The following is a 21,084-nucleotide window of genomic DNA, read 5'->3' as shown; positions in this document are numbered from 1 at the left end:
TAGAGGGTAGAGATAATGAAACACCTAATACGGTAGGTATTAGGTATTTGTCAGTTCAATAACATTGATAAATACAAAAGCCGTTTGTTTTGTTTTAAGTTCCCATATAAGGGAAGTAGATTTCTCATTTAGTTGTAAAAAATGGTGTACGTCATTGGTATATCTGCTACTCTAGTTTCTAAGAACCACAGATAACATAATATTACTGAACTGCTATTCTCAGTGCCCACTGTTACTATAGCTATATTTTTATTTAAAAAGAAACTTAATATAGTTTGCTGAAGTGTACAAAGCAAGTTTGAATGTTGAAACTCAGAAATTCAGACTATTGGTCTCATTGCTAACAATGTACCTACTATGGCAGGTAGATCTCCATATCCCTTCTATTAAACATTGCGGTTAATCCCCAGGCTATTGTGAATGGCTGGCCCGGTTCATGCACAGGCGGGTACATTATCATTTCTCCAAAAAACTTTTGCATGATATAAATAAACTATACTATGTATCAACATGTATTTTACATCATGCTTAACTCGAGACAGCCTAATTAACTCAAGTCAGATACTTTACGGGATAGGCAGAGAGAATCGAATGCCAAGCTTGTAACTTTAATTAACATATTATTGTTATTATACATCTTCGTTTTTTTAATATTACTTTTTATTAATTCTGATATTTAAGGACATTGGAAGGGCAGAGGATTTAAATAAAAGTCCATTTTTTATCAATCATTTGATTAATTTTCCATACAAAATTCCATTAAAATTTTCAAAAATTTTATGACATTATATAGCGTCATACACAATTGATAAGATTATAAGAATCAAAGTAACTATTACCGAAGGGGTAAAAATAATGTAAATGAAATATGGTAGGTAGTAAATTATTCTAAATTAAAATATAGGAACATTTATAAAATTTCAGTCTTCTTTCAACAATATTAGAGAAGAATAATAACGTAAGATATAGAATGATAATATAATAAAAGAAAAAGACCGTTGTCCACTATTGAAAGCATCGCCCAACGTTTCCGTTATGGACTGCGCTAATTAAATTCACTTCATTTAAATCATTAAAAGTAAAGAGTATCATATTCGATAGAATCTCTGGACGCTTTAATGTTCTAATCTATATAATCTTATGAAAAGACTAATATTGTTAGTAGACAACTGACTCGTAAATCGGTGATCTGACCACCAGCACATTAATACCAATCAGTCTTAAATACATTACAAGTGAGGTAGATGCGGTTATTTAACTTGAACACAACTAACCACCGTCTGGGCGTCGCGTCACGGCGTCCGAATCTCACGTCGGTGTCCGTGCGCATCGCGACGCCCGAGGTGCGTGTACAAAAATACTACTTATCTCAATTACATATGATATTGATTTCATTCATCCCCCTTTGCCGCGCGATTGTACGACGTTAGAAAAGGGGCGGGCACGAGAAGCTCCGCGTATTGCGAGTAGGAAAAGGGAGATGAACGAATTTTATTACCCTAAATCTAACACAACACAAGCGCCTAGATAACGTTACAAAAATAGCATAAAAATGGTTCAATACAATTTTGCTAAAATCTCATATCGTACAGCTTTGTCTCGCACTATACAATTATCGAATTAGGTCTCAAATTGTGCGGTCACACTCAAGTTGCAAATACAATTTCTGTGTACAAAACAACTGCTGAAATGTTATCTTATTCGCAATCCAAGTGTCGCCGAATACTTTTAAATATTAAAATTCGTAAAAAAAATTATCAATCACGTATAAAATGTTATTAAGTTCTCAATTTTATTGTACCTATCACAAAACCACAATTTTACTGCTAGCAACTAGCAGGGCTCACAATGTTCACATAAATCGTTAGGACGATCAAATCTTTTCTTCATTTCGTGGTCGTATCAAAAATTTTAATGAAACATTCCAGATCCACCTTTTGAAAGTGGCTAAATGTTATAAAACTGCCGAAGTGAAGAAAAAAGTTAACTGTTGTGCATTAATTGTATTTTATAGGTGCGTAGTACTTACCTACACTTAACAGCGAGATTATATACAGAAATACTATAATCTATATAAAGTAACATTTTTGATACCACCACAAAATCGGAGAAAGTAACAAAAAATTTAATAACATAACTAAACCATACGAAATAAAATGTGATATTAAAATTAAGTAATGCTTCAGCAGCTTTCAGCTAAGTTTCACAAAATAGTGCCCACTATTGACCTCAGGTCTCTCTTCAATTTCATAAACCATAGACACTCGATGAAATGCTAAAATCTACAACATTGATCTATGGATATAAAAATATTTAAAACAGATGGCTACAAATGGCTCATCGTCGGTAACATTGTCTTATTTTATCACTTCATCAAAATGGTCTGAAAATTCGATACTGAGGCAGCAGATAAATATTCTGGGTTTTTTAATTACGCAAGACTGGATAACATTCTTAGAGTGTAACCATCTATACATAATCAAAATGACGGAGTTTGCCTGGCAAATCCAATAAACTGAGTGTATTCACTCAATTACATTGTAGAGCAGTAATATATTTCACAAATAAATGAGATTCGTTGTTAGCAGAAAACAAGTTTTGTTGGATTCGAGATTTAAACCTACTTTTGAAGATTAATTACTTAAAACTGCATTTTATGCAACATAATTATTAAAAAAATAACGTAATACTTTAATAATGGCACTGAACAAAAAGGAAAAGTTAATTCCATTATATTATTACTGGAAATCAAAATATAATAATTTATCATAGAAATTTGATTGTTTGCCGTCTAGATGCAAAGCTGTATTTCTTCGAAAGAGCTCTCACAGACTGCACGGATTTTGTTCCGCATCGCAGGAGTACACTAGCGGTAAATGGTGTTTGCAATATGCGGTTATTTCGTAATAAATTTTAATGAAAAATAATTTATTTTATCTTTGCATTAATTAAACCTATCTTATAAGACGCGACAGCCACACAACGATATTCAAAAGTCAAACTCAGCAATGATACACTAATATCGACCAACCTACACTACTGCGAACCTGCGACCACGTACAAATATTCTGAGTGCTTATAGCTCTTATGCGTAAGTGTAAGAACTTCAAACAACAATTTTCCCATCTTACTTAAATTCAGACTCTTCAATACAGTCAATATTATCTACATATAGTCAGTTCCTTTGTTATTTCTAATCATACGTCCTTCGGTCACTAGAAAATTTTTGTTTGAAGTGGCCAGTGTTCATACTATAGTATACCACTTAAATCGTATTTTCCTCGTCTCAAGTCCCTTAAACTAGTGTTACCCTAAGTACAAAATGTGAAAAACGTTAGTCTAAAGAAATTGCTACTTATCGATCATATTATGCATTAATTATTACTTAGATATTGGGTGAACGATATAGGCATTCTAGCGCGCAACGTACGCGCATATGATAGTTGTTATTAACTAGAGAACTAGTTCTATGTAATATTAGATGTAACCTTAAGTTTAGATATAATATAGAGTGGCGACTAATAAGCTATAACAATACTAGGGAGCATGCCCACAGAGAGCTGTGTATAGAACGAACACGAGTGACCAAGGAATTAGTCACGATCGTTTCGAGATGTGTTGGCGCCGTGAACAAATCTTTATTGCGTGTCACAAAAGGTATAATATCAGACTACATGTTGTATGGCCGGGTCGGGGTTCAATATAATAATAATTGTATGGTGTGCTTACTCCCTTTACTGTACCACGTCGGTGTCGTGTCTAGCAATTCACCGCACTAGGGCATAAAAACCGTGGTTAACAAAAACTGTTGGGAATGTACATCGACCACTAACACCGAGGGAAGTCAGTGCACCTAGCTAGCTATAGTTCCACAATAAAAAAACACTACGTTAATAGGCATGCAACTAAACTTAATTATAGTCTAAAGTGAACACATATTGACTGAACACATAGTAGGTATTGGATATCGAATAAAATCGATACACATATATTTCGATACATTTGAAATATAGATTACTTAGTATATAAAATTTAAGAAAGAAATTTTCCTACAATATTTGAACTAATACGAAAGTTTCGATTGTAAACACGCGATAACATTAACTAATTAAAATAATCAATATGTAGAAGAATATCTCTAAATTAGCTAATGTATAACTGCAAAATATTACGTACCTATTATGATTAATTTCATTTTATTTAAATAGAATAACGAAGAAGTCAATTCATTTAGCTAAGTGAATATAAGTGATGGCATACATAATAGCGAGTTAGCCATATTAATTAGATTATATTAATATAGATCTGTGATTGAGAAGATTCTGTAACTATGTATATATTTACTACATAACATTAAAATAATACGTCTAGACAGATCGAATTATTTCTACCGATATAATTTTAACGAAATAAAAAAAAATCAATTTGCACATGAAAATAAAAATATCACGTCTCTTAATACAAAATAAATTATGACAAAATCTCGTCACAGCTTCATAGAGCCCTATTAATTTGCAGAAACGAATATAATTTCTAATTTTGGTAATAATAAATCGCATCAAAAGAAGACGTCAGTTCTAGCGACATTGTCCGCTGCCGCCTACGCCGGTCGCAATCGACATCTTTAAGACAGTCTTCTAAAGTCAGTCTTAAAGTTTTATTGCATTAATTTCTTTTGCTCATTCACACTACTCACACCCGAATACCAATCCCACGAACAAGAACCAGTCTCTATATTATAATTCGAGCAAAATAATTCAACCAATATTTATCCAGCCAATTAATTAAATACAGCATACACGCGCCAACAACGCTACAATAAAATATCAGTACTTTCCTAAATTAATATTCAAAATAACTTATACAAATACATATCAACGTCTGTGCATTAACCAATATAAAAACGCAAAATGTAACATTTTGGAAAAATACTTTTCAAGTCATATTATTTTTAATTTATATCTCACATAAAACATCTTTTACATCACAAGGTGATATTTTCATAACTTTACTTCATTATGTTTAATATTGATTTTTAATTGTAAGAGAAATAGGATTGATTTTAGTTATTATTATGATATAACCCGTCAGTTTTAGTAGGCATTAGAATGCCACTTGTTCTTGTTTTGATTACTATCTTTACAGTTTTTCGTATATCGTTTCATACAGACTTGTATCGTTGTGCATGTACAAGATTGTACTTCTAATATGGCCTCCTTTCAGAGTTTTTCCAATATAGACAACTGGGTCCGAACTTTATTCGATATTTATATTTGAAACTAGACTAACAATTTGATAGTGTCAACTACCGATAAATATTGCTACTGTAAATTATTATGACGCAAGTAAACACTTCAAACATAGTTTGGCCCTTAAAGACTAGTCGAATACGGAAACAAAACTCGATTACTATGGTAACGCAACTCATAATAAGGTTTAAGGAGAATTGTTTTTGATTTGCGCATGACTTGCTGAGCAAATACTAACTCTCCGCCCAAGCTATGCTCGAATGGGTTCTTTTCGAAAGTTAATAATATAAAATTGGCACATTATCAAAGAAATCACAACATAAAAAAAAGAAAACATAATAAATTTTGATAGACCTTAGGTCCATGAGCTTAGTCTGTCTTAATATTATTATTCAATATACCTTAATGTATTGCTTGCCGTGGGAAGAGATGTCGCGAGCAGTGTCAGGCAGCGTTTCGAACAATACCACTAGATATCCTTCAGGAGTAAGCGCCACGTCGCTCGGCCGGTCCTTGTCATCAAGACCAGGGCTCTTTAAATCAACAGCCCATAAAATGCGCAACTCTGATGTAAACACGAGCACGCGATGGTTTTTTGAGTCAGCCACTATAATACGTCCGTCGTCATCAGTTACTATGCCCGAGGGGCGGTTAAGTTCACCGATACCGGAACCTTCACGTCCTACACAATGTAAAACCTTGGAAAGAGTTGGATCTACCATAAGTAAACGATGATTCTCGAAATCAGACACTATAATATTTCCTGACGTAGTAAAACACACGCCCCTCGGGGTTGTCGGTCCTTTTAACATCTTAGCTGGATTGGCTCCCTCGAAAACGAATTTGGTTATGTAAGTGCCATCGCTGGTAAATAATTGTATGCGATGATTTCGTGTATCGGTCACTACTATATTGCCCAGTGTGTTCACTGCTACGTCCCAAGGATATTGAAACTGACCGCATTCTTTGCCAAAGGATCCAAACTTTAGAATAAAATTGCCAGAAGACGTAAATACTTGAACACGGTGATTATCTTTGTCTATAACTATTATACGACCATATGTGTCAGTAGTAATACCAGCTGGTAAATCAAATTCCCCGGGGCCAGTCCCTTTAGAACCAAACATAGTTTTGAACTCTCCTCGAGAATTAAATATTTGTATGCGATTGTTTCGTCGATCTGCAACTATTATGTTGCCTTCTCTATCTACACATAATCCCCACGGTCTTGACACTTGGCCTTCGTCTTGGCCCTCACGACCGAAAGAGAACATAGGAACACCAGAAACTGGGCTTCTTGTTGGTCTCACTGTTACTGACATCCAATATCCAGGTATAGCTTGACCGATACCACGAGCGGGATTGGAATCCATTGCTATACTAGATGTAATGCTATGGTCGTAATAGTTAGTAGATCTTGTAGGATTGCTAGTATAATCAGGTAAAGATCTTAGACTACTTGTTCCGGAGATATTGTAAGTTAATGGAGTATAAGACTGAGCTGATTGTAAAGATTGAAGTGATAACAATGACTGTCTAGACTGAACCGACGACGCGGTGTTGATGTTGTGTGTCGAACTTGCTGGTATTGGTTGTACATCACATTGTCTTTTCAGTTGATCTACTAAATCATAATTAGGAGGTACAAACATAATTCTTTCTTCGGTGACATACATATTTTTGAACATGCAAGAAAAATAATCCACTTGAGCTCTACCTTTCTCTTTAGCCATAAATAAATCAATCCCTTCTGAATCCATGCTACGCACTAGAGTTTCGTTCGTGTGTGCTAAACCAGCAAGTATACCACGAAGTGTGTTCATGTGATCAGATAGCTCGTTCATTTTCGCCTGACGCATTTTCTCTACTTTATCCAATAAATATTTTTCACGATCTTCAATAGCTTGTGCATAACAACGCATTGCCTTTCGAATTTTCATATTTGCCTCCGCAGTCTCCTTTTCGTATGCTTTGGACATAGCTACGGCACGATCTATAGCAGTTTTAATAGCTTTAGTACCTGTTTTAGTGTCTTCTATAGCTCTAAAAACTCCTACACGACACATGTCTAGTGCGCCTTTTATTGGAGTATAACAATGGTCTTTATGGACCCACAAGGTACATTCTTGGCAAATGAAAATAATACACGCTTCACAATAATATCTGACTTGATCACAATGAAGCTCACAATACATAACTTCTTTCTCATTGGTGACAGAGTTGGGTCTAACACCGATTGGAGATATTTGGTGTATAGGCAGCAAAGTGTGCTCTCTTAGCTGACAGTCAGAAGTTACTTTATGACAGCATTCATGGCAGAACAAATCATTGCATTCTAAACAACGTGTAGTGGGCGTACGCTCTTCACAACGAAAACAAGTGATGGATACAGAGGAAGATGTGCCGGGTGAACCGCTCGAGTTATCCTCTTTGGTATGATTCTGATTATTGTTAGAATTTGAGTTGTACTCACGACCTATAGTGCCGATAGGGTTCTGAAGGGAGCTGCAGGATGGTAACGCCCATATATCGTAAGGTACTGTAGATGAGGCAGAGGTCGACGCAACCGATTGAAGGCTGGAGGGTTTATTCATATTTTCCAGGAGATTGCAAAGTATGTGCGTCATCGCAAGTGGATCCTCTTGCTCGTTGGAGCTATGGCTGGATGTTGCGCTGGTGGCTGTCGCCGATGTGGAAGGCAAACTCGATGCCAGCGACTGCGTCAGATTTGCGAATGACGTCATTTTGTCTCACTCGTCACGACATTAGATCCTGCAACAAATTATTATTATATGTTAGATTATATGTATCGATATATCTATATTATTTATTGTGGTCTTGTGGTGATTTACAAGAAGTTATAATACACTTGCGTCTTTCAATCATAATTTAAATCGTACATAAGAAATTTACTGAGGATTTCTAATCTCATGGCCCAGGCAGCTGCCTATTCAAGACGCAACTGGTGTCAACTCGGTTACAGTACAGTATTGATATTAATATTTAATGTTAACTATCTAACAATTGGTAGTAGAGAATAAACAACAATATTTTTATACTACCGACTCTGGCAGAAAATCAGATTGCCTATGAATATGATTATTTCTTATTAGTGGTGATAAGAACACGAATATCGTTCATTCATAGTACTCGGAATTTATAATTAATAAGAAATTAATGATTTGCTACCCAATTTGAAACACAAAACTGCACGCTTGTGGTTTTGCTTTTTACTTGTCGTACTATTGTATCCAGTAAGGAAGCAAAATGTATGGAGTGGTATGGAGACGGCTCCAACTATTATACCATATAATGAAGAAGAAATAATGAAGATGGTATTCTCATATATTCACTGTAATATCAGACGTATTGGGTCATATACCTATATAGCAACATATACCTACTAAGGCAACTCGATCACGTCAAATATATTCACCGTCCTTTGTTACTAATATTAATATATTAATCTGTACATTATATTACAGTACTTAGAACTATTCATAAAAATAACCATCATAATAGAGTTTTTATGCTAACAATGACAAACACAAAAGAAAGAGCCAAACAGATGCAGTTACTTAAGTGATTACTTACATTCGGAAGTTTATTGTTATAAACATAGATAAAATATTTGTTTATGAGAATTCGTCCGCGATGACAAAAATAAATACAGAGCAATGCTTGTACTATATATTAATAATTAAAATAACAATAGTAGACATGGCCTATTTTCAATTAATAAGAAATATAGACATACTTTAGGTATGTTTCTAAGATTTCAATAGCCTATATGTTGTCTTACCTTATTATTTTTTTATTTCATCGTAATACATGAAAGGACAACACAGGAATGGATAAACAAACGGTTTTAGCATCGTCACGACATTACGATTTTAATACATATATAAATAAAGAAGATGAGAACATTTGTTTTATTAATTACTAGCAGACCCGTCGCATGCATCAAACTTACTTGACATTTATCATTTTATTTCGCTCATTTAGGTAATATCTTTTTAAATTATACCCTATGTGCTATTCAGATGTATAAGACATATCACTGTAAAAGATTCATCAAAATCTGTTCAGTAGCTTTTGGATGAAAGAGTAACAGACAAACTTTAAATTATAGCCTATGCGTTATTCAGATGTATAAGCTATATTACTGTAAAGATTCATTAAAATCTGTTCAGCAGTTTTTATACGTGAAAGAGTAACAAACAAATTTTCGCGTCTATATTATTAGTAAGGTCTCTCGTCGGGTTAAACGCTTCAAGCTTCATGAAATTGAATATACTCCAAGTAGTGGAAAGACATGGGCTACTTTCTATCCCGGTCAATCAATAGCGACCACGCGATGCCGCTAATAAAAACGAGTAAGTATTTCTATAAACTATAGTTATATATTATATTTACTTTTGCATGTTTCACTAAGCATTATTATACCAAAAAAATGATGTATATAAATAAGAAATAGAAGTCAGAGTTTACATGATACATAGTATTAAACGATATAATAATAACTAGTAAAAATCACAGGATCTTACACTTTTTATTTTTAATGAGTTCCCAATATGTTAAACTATTGCAATACATAAAGATTGAGCAAATTAATACAAATAATTTCTAATTACTATTAGTGCAAACAATTGTGTTTATAATAAAATATTTATCTATATAACCTATGTATCGTTTGGTCCTGGTACGTTGTCTTGTTGGTTATAATATTTTCATTATGTCATTTAATTAACTATTTTGTATTATAAATATTTAAACGTTTGTGTAATTTTCTAAATAATATTTAACTATTTATTTTAATTTATTTTTCAATTTATTTAATATTGATACCTATTCTAATGGTAATTATATAAAATACAATATAATATTTAATAAGTCAACTGTGTATACTGAATATAATAACGATTTATTTTATCCGAACTTATCTATATAATAATAATTATATATGTTTAAGAACGTCTCTGTTAAAACTATTTTAGAATTTTATGTTATTATTATTTTGTACAATATATTTACAGAACTATATTTGCGCTTTATTTTCAATAATTTAATAAATTTATATTAAATGTAATTTAATAAAATTAAAAAAAACATACACATAATTATAATATTATAATCAAATAACTACGACATACTTAATGTGGTATTAAAAATATAACATTATGAATCTGTTGACTAAACGGTAAACAAAATAGAGTAAAAAGTTAGGACTTACCTACAGAGTAAATTATACATTAGGCATAGTGCCAAAGCACTTCGTGGAGTTAATATGTCTCTGACAGCTCCAGTAGCAAACAGCAAACGCACTATGTTTGTTAACTAATTATGAAATGATACAAACAAAAATGGAACCGAAACGTGATGCGTACGTGCATCGGCGACGCGAACTAGTGACTGCACAGTGGAATAACTGAATTTTCATTACTGCAGTTTGCAAAAAATCTATCCCAAAATCTTTTGTGCGCCCCTACCTACTACCCCAATACGTAGGTAGCGGTTCTAGAGCAAGACGCATATATAACAAGTGACGAGTGTGAGACAGAGAAATGTAATATCTCGCATTCCAATTTTTTCCATAATATAGATAAGGTTTGCTATGATTAGGGTTGCCAACAATCCTGTTTACTATTTCGATTAATTGTCCGTGTCAAAGTGCATGTGATTAAATAATTGCTGATTAAGTCATCAAAACAAATGTGTAAACATGATTTTGTCGACATTTTAACCTTTTATAAAATTGTTTATAATATGGTATAGATTTTAGTAGGTATGAATGAATTTTACTGAATCCTATCTATATATAAATACAAGTATTTCAATATTGTTTATACTACATACACACGCGATTAAACTAATATTATATATTGGAAAGTATCGCCGATAGTTTATTTAATTTCTTTTTACGACTATCACGAGGACGTACGTCCCTTTAGAATTATTTATATTGTAAAAACAATAAACCAGGCAAAATTGTAGTTACTTTTATACTTCGTATAGTCGGAAAACTAAATATATATATAATATAAACTACATAAACATTAAAAAAAAGTAGAAATGTGTGAAGAATATAATCCTGGACTCACTCATATAATTCTCTCACTCGGAGATATTAATCGTGCGAAGCTGATGTGGACTGCTAGTATGCAGAGGTCAAAAGAGTTATGACAAAACTATCAAATAATTATAACACTATCAACAAAACACAATAGAAACTACAATTACAGGGGTGTCAACCCTAGCCCAGTTGAAATCATTATTGAGTAGCATAATTCCACATTTCACGGGCGGATGTGCGACGGAGATGCAAGATGGAGTGGATGCATCATGCAAGAGGGATAAAAGTAGTGTTTCCATTTATCGAGATTCTGTATTTCGGGAGCAGGGATGCCATTGTACAGAAATCCTCGTACAAGTTCAAGATTTTTGGTCTTGGGCCGTGGACATCATTTTGGTTCAAGTTTGTATGAGATTTTGACCATTTAAAGTCCGTCAAAATGTGAAGATGTATACAAAAAGTTGATGTTGGAGAGCCAAATTGAGTCCAATAGACGAGAATTTATAACTTTTTGGAACAAGGTAAAATGATTGACTGTTGGCAACCCTGTTGGGAAGACGCAGCGGACGCGACGCTGCCGCATGCGGTGCTCGTGACCTTGGAAGGCGAGTGCGCTTGAGGCAGGTCCGGAGTCCTAAGTCGTAGCCCAACGCCGCCATCTTGCTATTAGACGCGCCCCCGCCCTGCTCGCTTCGAGGGTGCCAAAAATCGATGCTATCCCTTGTTGTCCCTTATATCCTATCCTACAAAGGGCGGTACACAAACACTACAATATAAATACATATAACTTTATACTTTTAATATAAAAATGTTCAGAGCTAAATATATTTTAGGTATTTTGTTAGAAAAGATTTTTTTAAATAGCTTTCCTTATTTTACATGTTTATTTATGTTGCTGCACTAATTTAATTAAAATGATGATGCTAATGATACTGAATGACATAATATATATTAATTAAACGGTATTAATAAACCCGTCCTGTTATTAAAGAATGTATATTAGGTACCTAATAGTTTGTTTTAAATTATTGTTGTTATTGATTTAATTTTTAAATTCTTTAAATAGGCTACAACTTCGTGATGTATTTTTATTATAGCCGTATACAAAATTTTCTTGAATGGGCTATAAAACATGCTTTCTTCGTACTGTGATGAGCACAATCATCTGCTAATTCTTCAAGCTTTATATCTGCATAGAATATTAAGAAAGTAAAGAATATCTTTAACTTCTTAATATTGTATGCAGTATGGCAGTTTGTATTACAAAATCATAAACACGTAAAGTAATAAACCTAACTTTTGTTTGAAGGAACATCTTTTTTTTCTTCCTAGAGCTCTTTTTTGTGAATGGGCAGTTCCTTTCACATTTTTTTAGACCGAATCTACATTCAGAATACAGCAACACAAATACAAAATATTATTCAAAAGCTTAATTGTATTTTTAAAATACTATTATAACTATTATTTCTAAAGCAAGGAGCGTTAACATCAAACCTCTTATACTAGTTTGACTTTGCTGTAATCGTATGAGTTCAGTAGTTGCCAGTGTTACTCATGTATTATCTATAGGTGCATTCAGAACCTAAATAAATAATGAGTATCAACGAAGCGCCCCATTGTAAGTAAACTAAGTAACTGTAGGCCAAAGACCTCTGGACAGTGAAATTGGAATGATCGATAATATAACTACGGCTGTCATACGCTTAGTAATTCAAAATACTGATAGGATTTACACTACAATGTAGATATTTCATCCTTAGGTTTATATACATCTATACTGTTTTTATTACGTGCATATGAACATAAATACGGCACTCACTCCAAAATAACATTTCTTACAATTGTTGTCCGTCTGGTTGTTCCGGCTAATCTATGAAATGGTTGAACCGATTTTGACGGGACTTTTTTTGGCAGGTAGCTGATGTAATAAGGAGTAATTTGGGCTACTTTTATTTTAGACAAATGAAGTTAAATACTAATATTATAAAGAGTAAAAATTACCAAGTGACAGCCAATTCTTTAGTTTGCGTTTGAACAATGTATGAGATCTCAGTTCTCTAATCTCTCTTGGAAGATCGTTGTACTCTTTGATAAGTCTAATCGAATGTGAGGGATAATCTATGGATCTACTGAACTAATTTATTAAATTCTTTTATTGTTGGGTATCCCATTTATGAAAGAAGGATATAGGCTATATAACATCACGCTATGATCAATAGGAGCGGAGCTGCAATAAGAAATGTTGTAGAGACAGAGAAAATGTGACGCAAGCGAAGTTGCGGTGTTAGTACCTAAGTAATAAATGCTTTGTACGTTTTTTAACAGAGAAATGTACAGTACACTTTTTATGTGAGATACGACACAATAGATTTGCGAAGGTCGGATAGTATGGTGCAGTAGTGAGACGGGTAGGACCTGCCAACACCCATCCCTGTTGTATTGAAACCAATGGCCCTAAAACTTTAACTGCTCTTTATATATATTTTTGTAATGAAGTTGCTTATCGACCATATGAATGAGAAACAATGAGATCAATGACACTATCCTCTTAATTTAATAATCTATATCATATAAATAAAATTAGAGTGTCTGTTTGCAATATTGAAATAATCGTTTTTTACTACATGCATATTAATATAAATATGATAAATATGTACCGTACATACACCAAAATAACATTTTTTACAAATTTTGTCCGTTTATTCCGGTTAATCTCTGAAATGACTGTACCGATTTTAACGAGACTATTATTGGCAGCTGATATAATAAGGAGTCATTTAGGCCACTTTTATTTTAGAAAAATAAAGTTATATTCCACACGGACGAAGTCGCGGGAACAGCTAGTATAGAATAAATTGAGATACTTCACGCATCTTAGGTGCGTATAAATCTAAAAAACACATCTATGGTTTAGACAAAAGGTAGGTATGTTTTTTAGACTTTATAGGATAATCGTATTTAATAATATAAATTATAATACAGTAGCAAACCACCACGCACACCCGTGCTCACATTGTGTCTGACGACGGTCGTATAAAAAAACAAAAAACAAATATATATAAAACCTTTTCTTAAGTTATAGGTACATACACACAAATGACTAATGCTTGTTTTATACATATAAACTTGTTTTTAAATTATAGGTACAGTTATTTAGGTGTTCGTCGTCGCTATTTGATACTGTTGACACTGTTATTTATGGAAGAACTTATTAATATTATCAATAAAATATTAATTAATGGGAAGAACAACAGGAGAAGAATAAAAAGCGCGCCAGGAAACTGCAAAGGTAAGTAAAAGTAAGGTCAAGGACCGGTCGCCCCTCGAATGTGCAGCTGGAAGGAAAATGAAAAGAATGAGAAGAATTGATCGTATGCCGAATATGCAGCCCATCCGGGGTACTATCAATTACGGTCATTCTTCTTCTAGCTGCACATTCGAAGGGCGATCGGACCTCGACCGCGTAACTGTGATTACAAGAATATTCAGAATTACAGCAGACATGGAAATACAATAATAAAGATTGGCCAAGAATACATATGTATAAAACTTCCGCAAAACATTCTCGAAATGATACTCATAATCGTATCAAAATCGTGGCGTGGTCAGAAGTAATCTGAGAAAGAGACAGACAATAATAATAAGACACCCTAGACAATTCAACGCCATCTAGTCTCAACTTAAGCAGAGCTCGTTTTATATGTACTAGACAACGTATATAAATACATAGATAATTTTTTTTTGTATATTATATCATACATAGGAAACATACACTCTTCAACACCCAACACAACATTCTCATGAATGCAAATGTGTATCGTGCGAGGAGTCGAACCCGTGACCATAGGAAGTAAAGTGGTATGCTATACCACTGGACCACATAAGCCGTCGACGATAAAACAGCTTTATTTAGACTATTTATAGAAGTATTCCGATATCAATACCCTCACTTCTAATTTTACATCATGTTGAGTACCACTGTAAAATTACAAGCAGAGATATAACTAGAGAAATATCTCTACCTGCGACCGAACAATCCGTAGGATTTTTGCCTCCATAAACGGTTTCCTTGAAATCACTCGTTACATTACATCGCTTTGTCTCCTACGTACACCCTTTGTCAATACCGGCATTTGTTAATGCAAAAACTAACAAAAGATAAATTTCTACGGAAATACTATTTCTATAGTAGGAATAATAATATAGATACAAAGTAGGCTTATAGTTCGTAACCATAAAATATTTTAAGTAAATACCTAATATGCTGTAATTTTTGTGGAATGACATTGAATTTCCTTTGTCTATTGTTTTTTTTTCTATAAGAGAGCCTGCGTTATCAATATTTCTTTGTCAGGCAGCAATAGTGGACTCGGCAGAGAGAAGTATTCTTATCTGCATTATCGTTTACTAATTACACTTGTAGTTCTACCTTTGGAGATACTCTATTGTTATTTCAACTTGGTTTTTGTCATTGTTTCGTTCGAGGAAGCCAAATGCGCCCATCATGATTTAAAAATAAACAAACATTCTATATGTGGATGACGTCCCGTCCGAGTCTCTCAGTATAATTTGGAAAGTCAAAGTCAGTAAGCACAGTCGGCTACCTCTAGCTGAGTGTACTTATTGATTTTAATTTTTTTTTTTTATTTTCTTTTAACCTTTAACACAAAGATCTAAGATTGTAGCGTCTAAATGTAACGTTGACCACATTTGTTAAAAAGACTACCAGGCAAGTTTCTTGTTCATTCTTTCTACGCTGAATCTGCTATCCATAGGAGCGGTAGAATAAAAATAACGACAATTTAAAAGATATTATTGCTATTAATAATATGACTCTGTAATGTTGGTACACTACACTTTGCGAACCAAAACATGGTGTAGATACAGTAAGTTGTTTTTTACTCAAATTATAACGGTATAGTTTTTATGTCAGAATAATGACAAACAATTATACGGGTCCTCTGATGGTAAATGTGACAATAGACGTATGAAAACGAAGAGTTTTATGTGTGCGTTGCGGACTCACAGAAACCATAATAAGTATTTTTTTATTTTTTGTGGATCTATTCATGTGTGTATATTATGAAATTATTATATGGGCATATAACTAGAAAAAGTAATTATAAGTACAAGTACTGACCTAGTGAAGAAAAAAGAATATATAAGACTTAAGATAATAATGAATACTTGTATCGTTATTTTTTTTTAATAATATTAGAACTACTCTAGAAGTTATTTTTCCAACTATTAAGACTTTAATAATGGAACACTAAAAACTGTTCAGATTTCACAAACATGGGCTTGTATTTAAAATCTATAAAGGAACCGTCTCTATGACTAAAGTGGTAATAAAATAAAAATATATCCGAATATAGACGAATAATATATAAATATATAAAATATAAATAGAATAGTAATATCTATTGTTCATGTCCCGTAAACAATTAGCAAGTTTATTTCCGTCATATATAGGTATATGACGATGTTGTGACTGTTACTGGAATTGTAAATATGTAATAACAAAACCAAAACAAAAAACTGTAATATTGAGAAACTCCGCCCTTAGAAGTGGATACAAATTAATATCTAAAACACGGAGTGTCGAGGCAGTTAACCTATCTAACTCGATGTAGATATAGAAATCATTACGGCAGTATTCGAGGGGTCTGAGCAGCGGAGTTCTGCGCATGCGAGAAAATCGCTGTCGACCGATAGATACCTTTACTGTTACTTTACTTATGATAGCATAATAATAACGCAATCTTGTTTTACATTAAAAAAAACTACTGCATAAACATAGATCTAGCATAGGCTTGCAACGCCGCCTGCGTTACCACGGTTACCTGGGATCAAATTTCTGTGTCACTATTCCAAATGCTCATAATTCTCATATTATACGTACTATATAGGTACTACGTGAAGCAAATTTCGTACCTCTTTTTACGAATATTACACGAAGTATGAAATTTATAACAGTTAGTTATAGAGTCTATATAAAGGAGTGTAGAAAACTAATACTTTTTTATAATATTGATAAAAAAAATACATAATTTTAATTAAAAACATCACACAATACCATGATTTTAATCAATAAATACACACTACCGACGCGTTCTGACTTCGCACGGATGTATTACAAATCTTTGAATTTCTCGGCCTGTTCTATACTATAACACGCGTGTATTATATATACACTTTCCTCTTGAATAATGCTATCAAAACTGTATTAAAATCCGTTTTGTAATTTAAAAGATACAAGGGAACAGACGGCGGTCACGATTTTATTTCATACTATATAAAAAAGTAGCACTAGCATCCAAAAGTAACCAAAAAATAAAATAAACATACTCATTTCGCATTTGCATTTCATACTATTATTAAAAAAAATGTTTGTCTATTTGTTACTATTTTACAACTAAACAGCTGAAAGATTCAACTTTGTCATTATTTACATGTAGTATTATAGAAATAAAGGGATATATTAACTTATAATTAAATAAAATTGAAGTCTGTAATTTCAAATTATTAACTATACTCTAAATGCATATAAGTATTTAAGCAGTATCATATAAAAATTATCTAAAAATAAGTAATTTGCAGTATTAAAAAAAAAATAGTAACAAGTACGTCATAACTATATGGTAATTACGTCAAGAAAATATAAAAAAAATGACTGTCAGTCTATGTGTGTCCGCGTGTGTGCGATCGCTAATATTATAAGAAGTTTAGGAATATTATTTATATTAATAAAAAAGGTAAATTCCACGCAACGAAGTCACGGGTAACAGCTACTAGTGATAAATAATGCGGTAATATACTGTGATTTTATTAATTTCACAAATTGAGTCATGATATTACTTTTTATAATTCATGTTTACTAAAATAATTATATTTTTACGTATTTATAAGTTACTCTGATTATGTTACTTTTAATGAAAAGGAAAATTTTATTAAAAAATTATACTATATAAATATAAACATGAGCTAAGTTGTTCTCAATTTGACCATGTAATACAAATAGTACTTTTTTTATATGAAGTAATGAACAAAAAATACAATACCCCATAACTATCTCGAATATTGAATTAGTGAATTAATACAGTAGGTGGGAGGATCTTGTTAGTGACATAGATTGCTGACCGATTGAGAACTGATCATTTGCTATCAATTACCATCTCAGCTTGTCCCCGTGGAAACAATCACAATTAATTTCTAATGATTTTGCCACAATGGTCTAACTGATGTGACATATTTTTCATCTTATCATCCTCCCCATTACTGGTACCCCATAAGCCATTAAGACAAGCAAGAGCATAATTTTTTTTGTAATTCTCAGTAATGTTTTTGTTTTGTCTGTTTTAATGGTTTATGTTAATTTTATATTATGTTGATTATAATTATGTGTGTCCTGTGTTTAAGCATCAACCTAATAGATACCATTTCATTTCATTTGATATCATCCATTAAAAAAAAGATATAGTACTTCAGTAAAATCACTTCCCCTCCTCCACAAGCACATATTCATAGATTTGTATTTTAAAGTTATATAAAAATTATATAGTTTAGATAAATTTCTCGTAATTTTCTCAAAAAATATTATTATAAAATTTATAATCATTTTTAAAGTTTTAAATGTAAGTTTGTTGTTTTATTACCTGTGTCTGGGCAATGCCATCAGGGCTTATCAATAATGCAGTATTCAGATACAGTACCTACTTGTATTTTGTGTATAACAACATAATGAAGAAACATAACTTTTTTTTCTACAATTAAAAAAAAACTATTTTTGTACATTACGTTTTTATAGATATAGAAAAAAAACATTAGAGAGAACAAAAGAAATTATGATCTTATCCAAAATACAAGTACTTAAACAAGTGGAAATGGTCAGGGCATATATAATATACCATCACCACTGTACCGAAACAGCCACCATGAGATAGGAAGAGAGTGATGGCATTGCATTATGTTCAGAAGGAAAACAAGGCCAAGTAAATAAGGAAAAGGAAGATATTGATGAACAACAATGAAAAAAAGTTGACCACTACAAAAAATCTTATGTTAATATTATAAATGTGAAAGTTTGTGAGTTTTATTATCATGCAATAACTACTCAACGGACTTTGATGAAACTTTACAGTAATATAACTTATACAGCAGAATAACTATAGAAGCTATAAATTTCATGCCGATGAAAACTAAAGTGAGACAAAGTACTTATAACTAAATGCACATTCTAGTCATTAATCAATATAATGTGATATATATAGCAGCATATAAAATATGTTCTAAATTTATATATATAGATATATATTTTGCAGTTTACCATAAACACATAATAATAAATTTACTTCATTCCATAAAGAAACTAATTTTTATTATCATAATTTGATATCATAGGCAGTTAAGAATAATGGTTATAAAAATATAAGTTATTAATATGTGTGAAAAGGTAAGTAACAGATGTCACAGGCACAGTGATTTGCTTGCCATCTCTTTTCTCTTGTTCAATCAAAGGACAAAGATCATTTTCACCAACAAAAACAATTGTAACAATAAAGAAAAAGGACAATTTACTCAAATTGCAGATTGTTTATTAAAAAATATGTATATGTATTATAATATAATAAAATAGTCACTAAGTCAAGAAATAGACCACAGCATTTGTTGTCTTCATTAATACATACAAAAATTTTCTTAAGCTATCATAGCTTAAGAAGTTTTTTGTAAGTACAGTAATGTTAATACTTAGATATTACCAAATAATTTTACTTAGGTAACAATTAAAAATTATTTTACTTAGGTAACTTATAAAATGTCTTTTAATTTTTTTATTTACAGTCTGTTGCTTTTGTTTATTACATATTTACCCATAACTTGATTCATAATTATTCACATATCTATTCCAATCAAAATACTAGTTGCATTCTTGGGCTAGTGCTATATTTATTAAGTAAAAACTAAATTCCAATTGGAGCAATTACATTTAAATATTACTACACAAACAATTGCATTTAAAAATAACTCCATGTGAGAAATAAATATACTCAAATTGAAAATAGTAAGATATATCTTAAAGTTGAGTGACTTGTAATGTATTGTTTTCCAAGCTACACAATGGTATTTATAAATATGGAGATTAATGAATCATTATAGTGTATACATATATCATACTCACCAGTAAATAACTTGAATCCTTGTAGTAATATCTTTAAATTCACTGGTTACCGTTAATTATTTACACTAGCTATATATTTTAAGGAATAGTTTAAGGAGTATACTCTACTACTTTCGTCCAATCAAAATATAATTACACAAGTTGCCTGACGATGCAGGTAGATTGCACAAAGATAGCTTTTCTTTTGGTGCAGTGACCAAGTTCGCGAGTCCTAATTAGACTCAAACAATATTAATACACTAACACCATATACCGCTGACAATCTCATTTCAATATATTCCGCAATAATCACTTTCTTAGAATTATTTTAACACAAAATAACACTGAAAACATCAGCGGTGAATGAACGATCAATGATTAAAAAAAATTTACGTCACTAAAGCTGCCCATTGTAAACAATCGATTTGTAATACGTATGAACAATCAATCGATTTAAGTAGTAAACTTAAACATTGTAAAAGTCACTTATCATGATTACCGTACAGGTACAGCAATTTTACTGAAATTATGTAGCAATTCTATCCTTTGTAATAAAAAAAAATTACGTTATAATATTCTAAGAACATTCTCGATTTCCTAAATCC

At 32.1% G+C, this 21,084-nt stretch overlaps 1 protein-coding gene across 1 annotated transcript; it reads right to left on the bottom strand.

The window, feature by feature from the left end:
* Positions 1–765: 765 nt before the first annotated feature.
* LOC131852389 (protein wech) lies at positions 766–20,835 on the bottom strand. Its single transcript, XM_059203065.1, has 2 exons — positions 20,501–20,835; positions 766–8,021 (listed from the first exon to the last, which is right to left on the bottom strand). Exon 2 carries the CDS (start codon positions 7,991–7,993, stop codon positions 5,642–5,644), a length of 2,352 nt encoding a protein of 783 aa, XP_059059048.1. The 5' UTR covers positions 7,994–8,021; positions 20,501–20,835; the 3' UTR covers positions 766–5,641.
* Between the last annotated feature and the right edge of the window lie 249 nt (positions 20,836–21,084).

The sequence above is a fragment of the Achroia grisella genome, unplaced genomic scaffold (assembly GCF_030625045.1).
Source record: "Achroia grisella isolate CSIRO2021 unplaced genomic scaffold, CSIRO_AGI_Agris_v1 utg848, whole genome shotgun sequence".
Classification (NCBI taxonomy): domain Eukaryota; kingdom Metazoa; phylum Arthropoda; class Insecta; order Lepidoptera; family Pyralidae; genus Achroia; species Achroia grisella.
Note: the sequence above shows the minus strand (reverse complement) of the source record. Positions and strands in the feature narration are given on the sequence as shown.

Coding starts and splice junctions, on each gene's coding strand:
- LOC131852389 (XM_059203065.1), bottom strand. CDS start 7,993: ATGACGTCATTCGCAAATCTGACGCAGTCGCTGGCATCGAGTTTGCCT.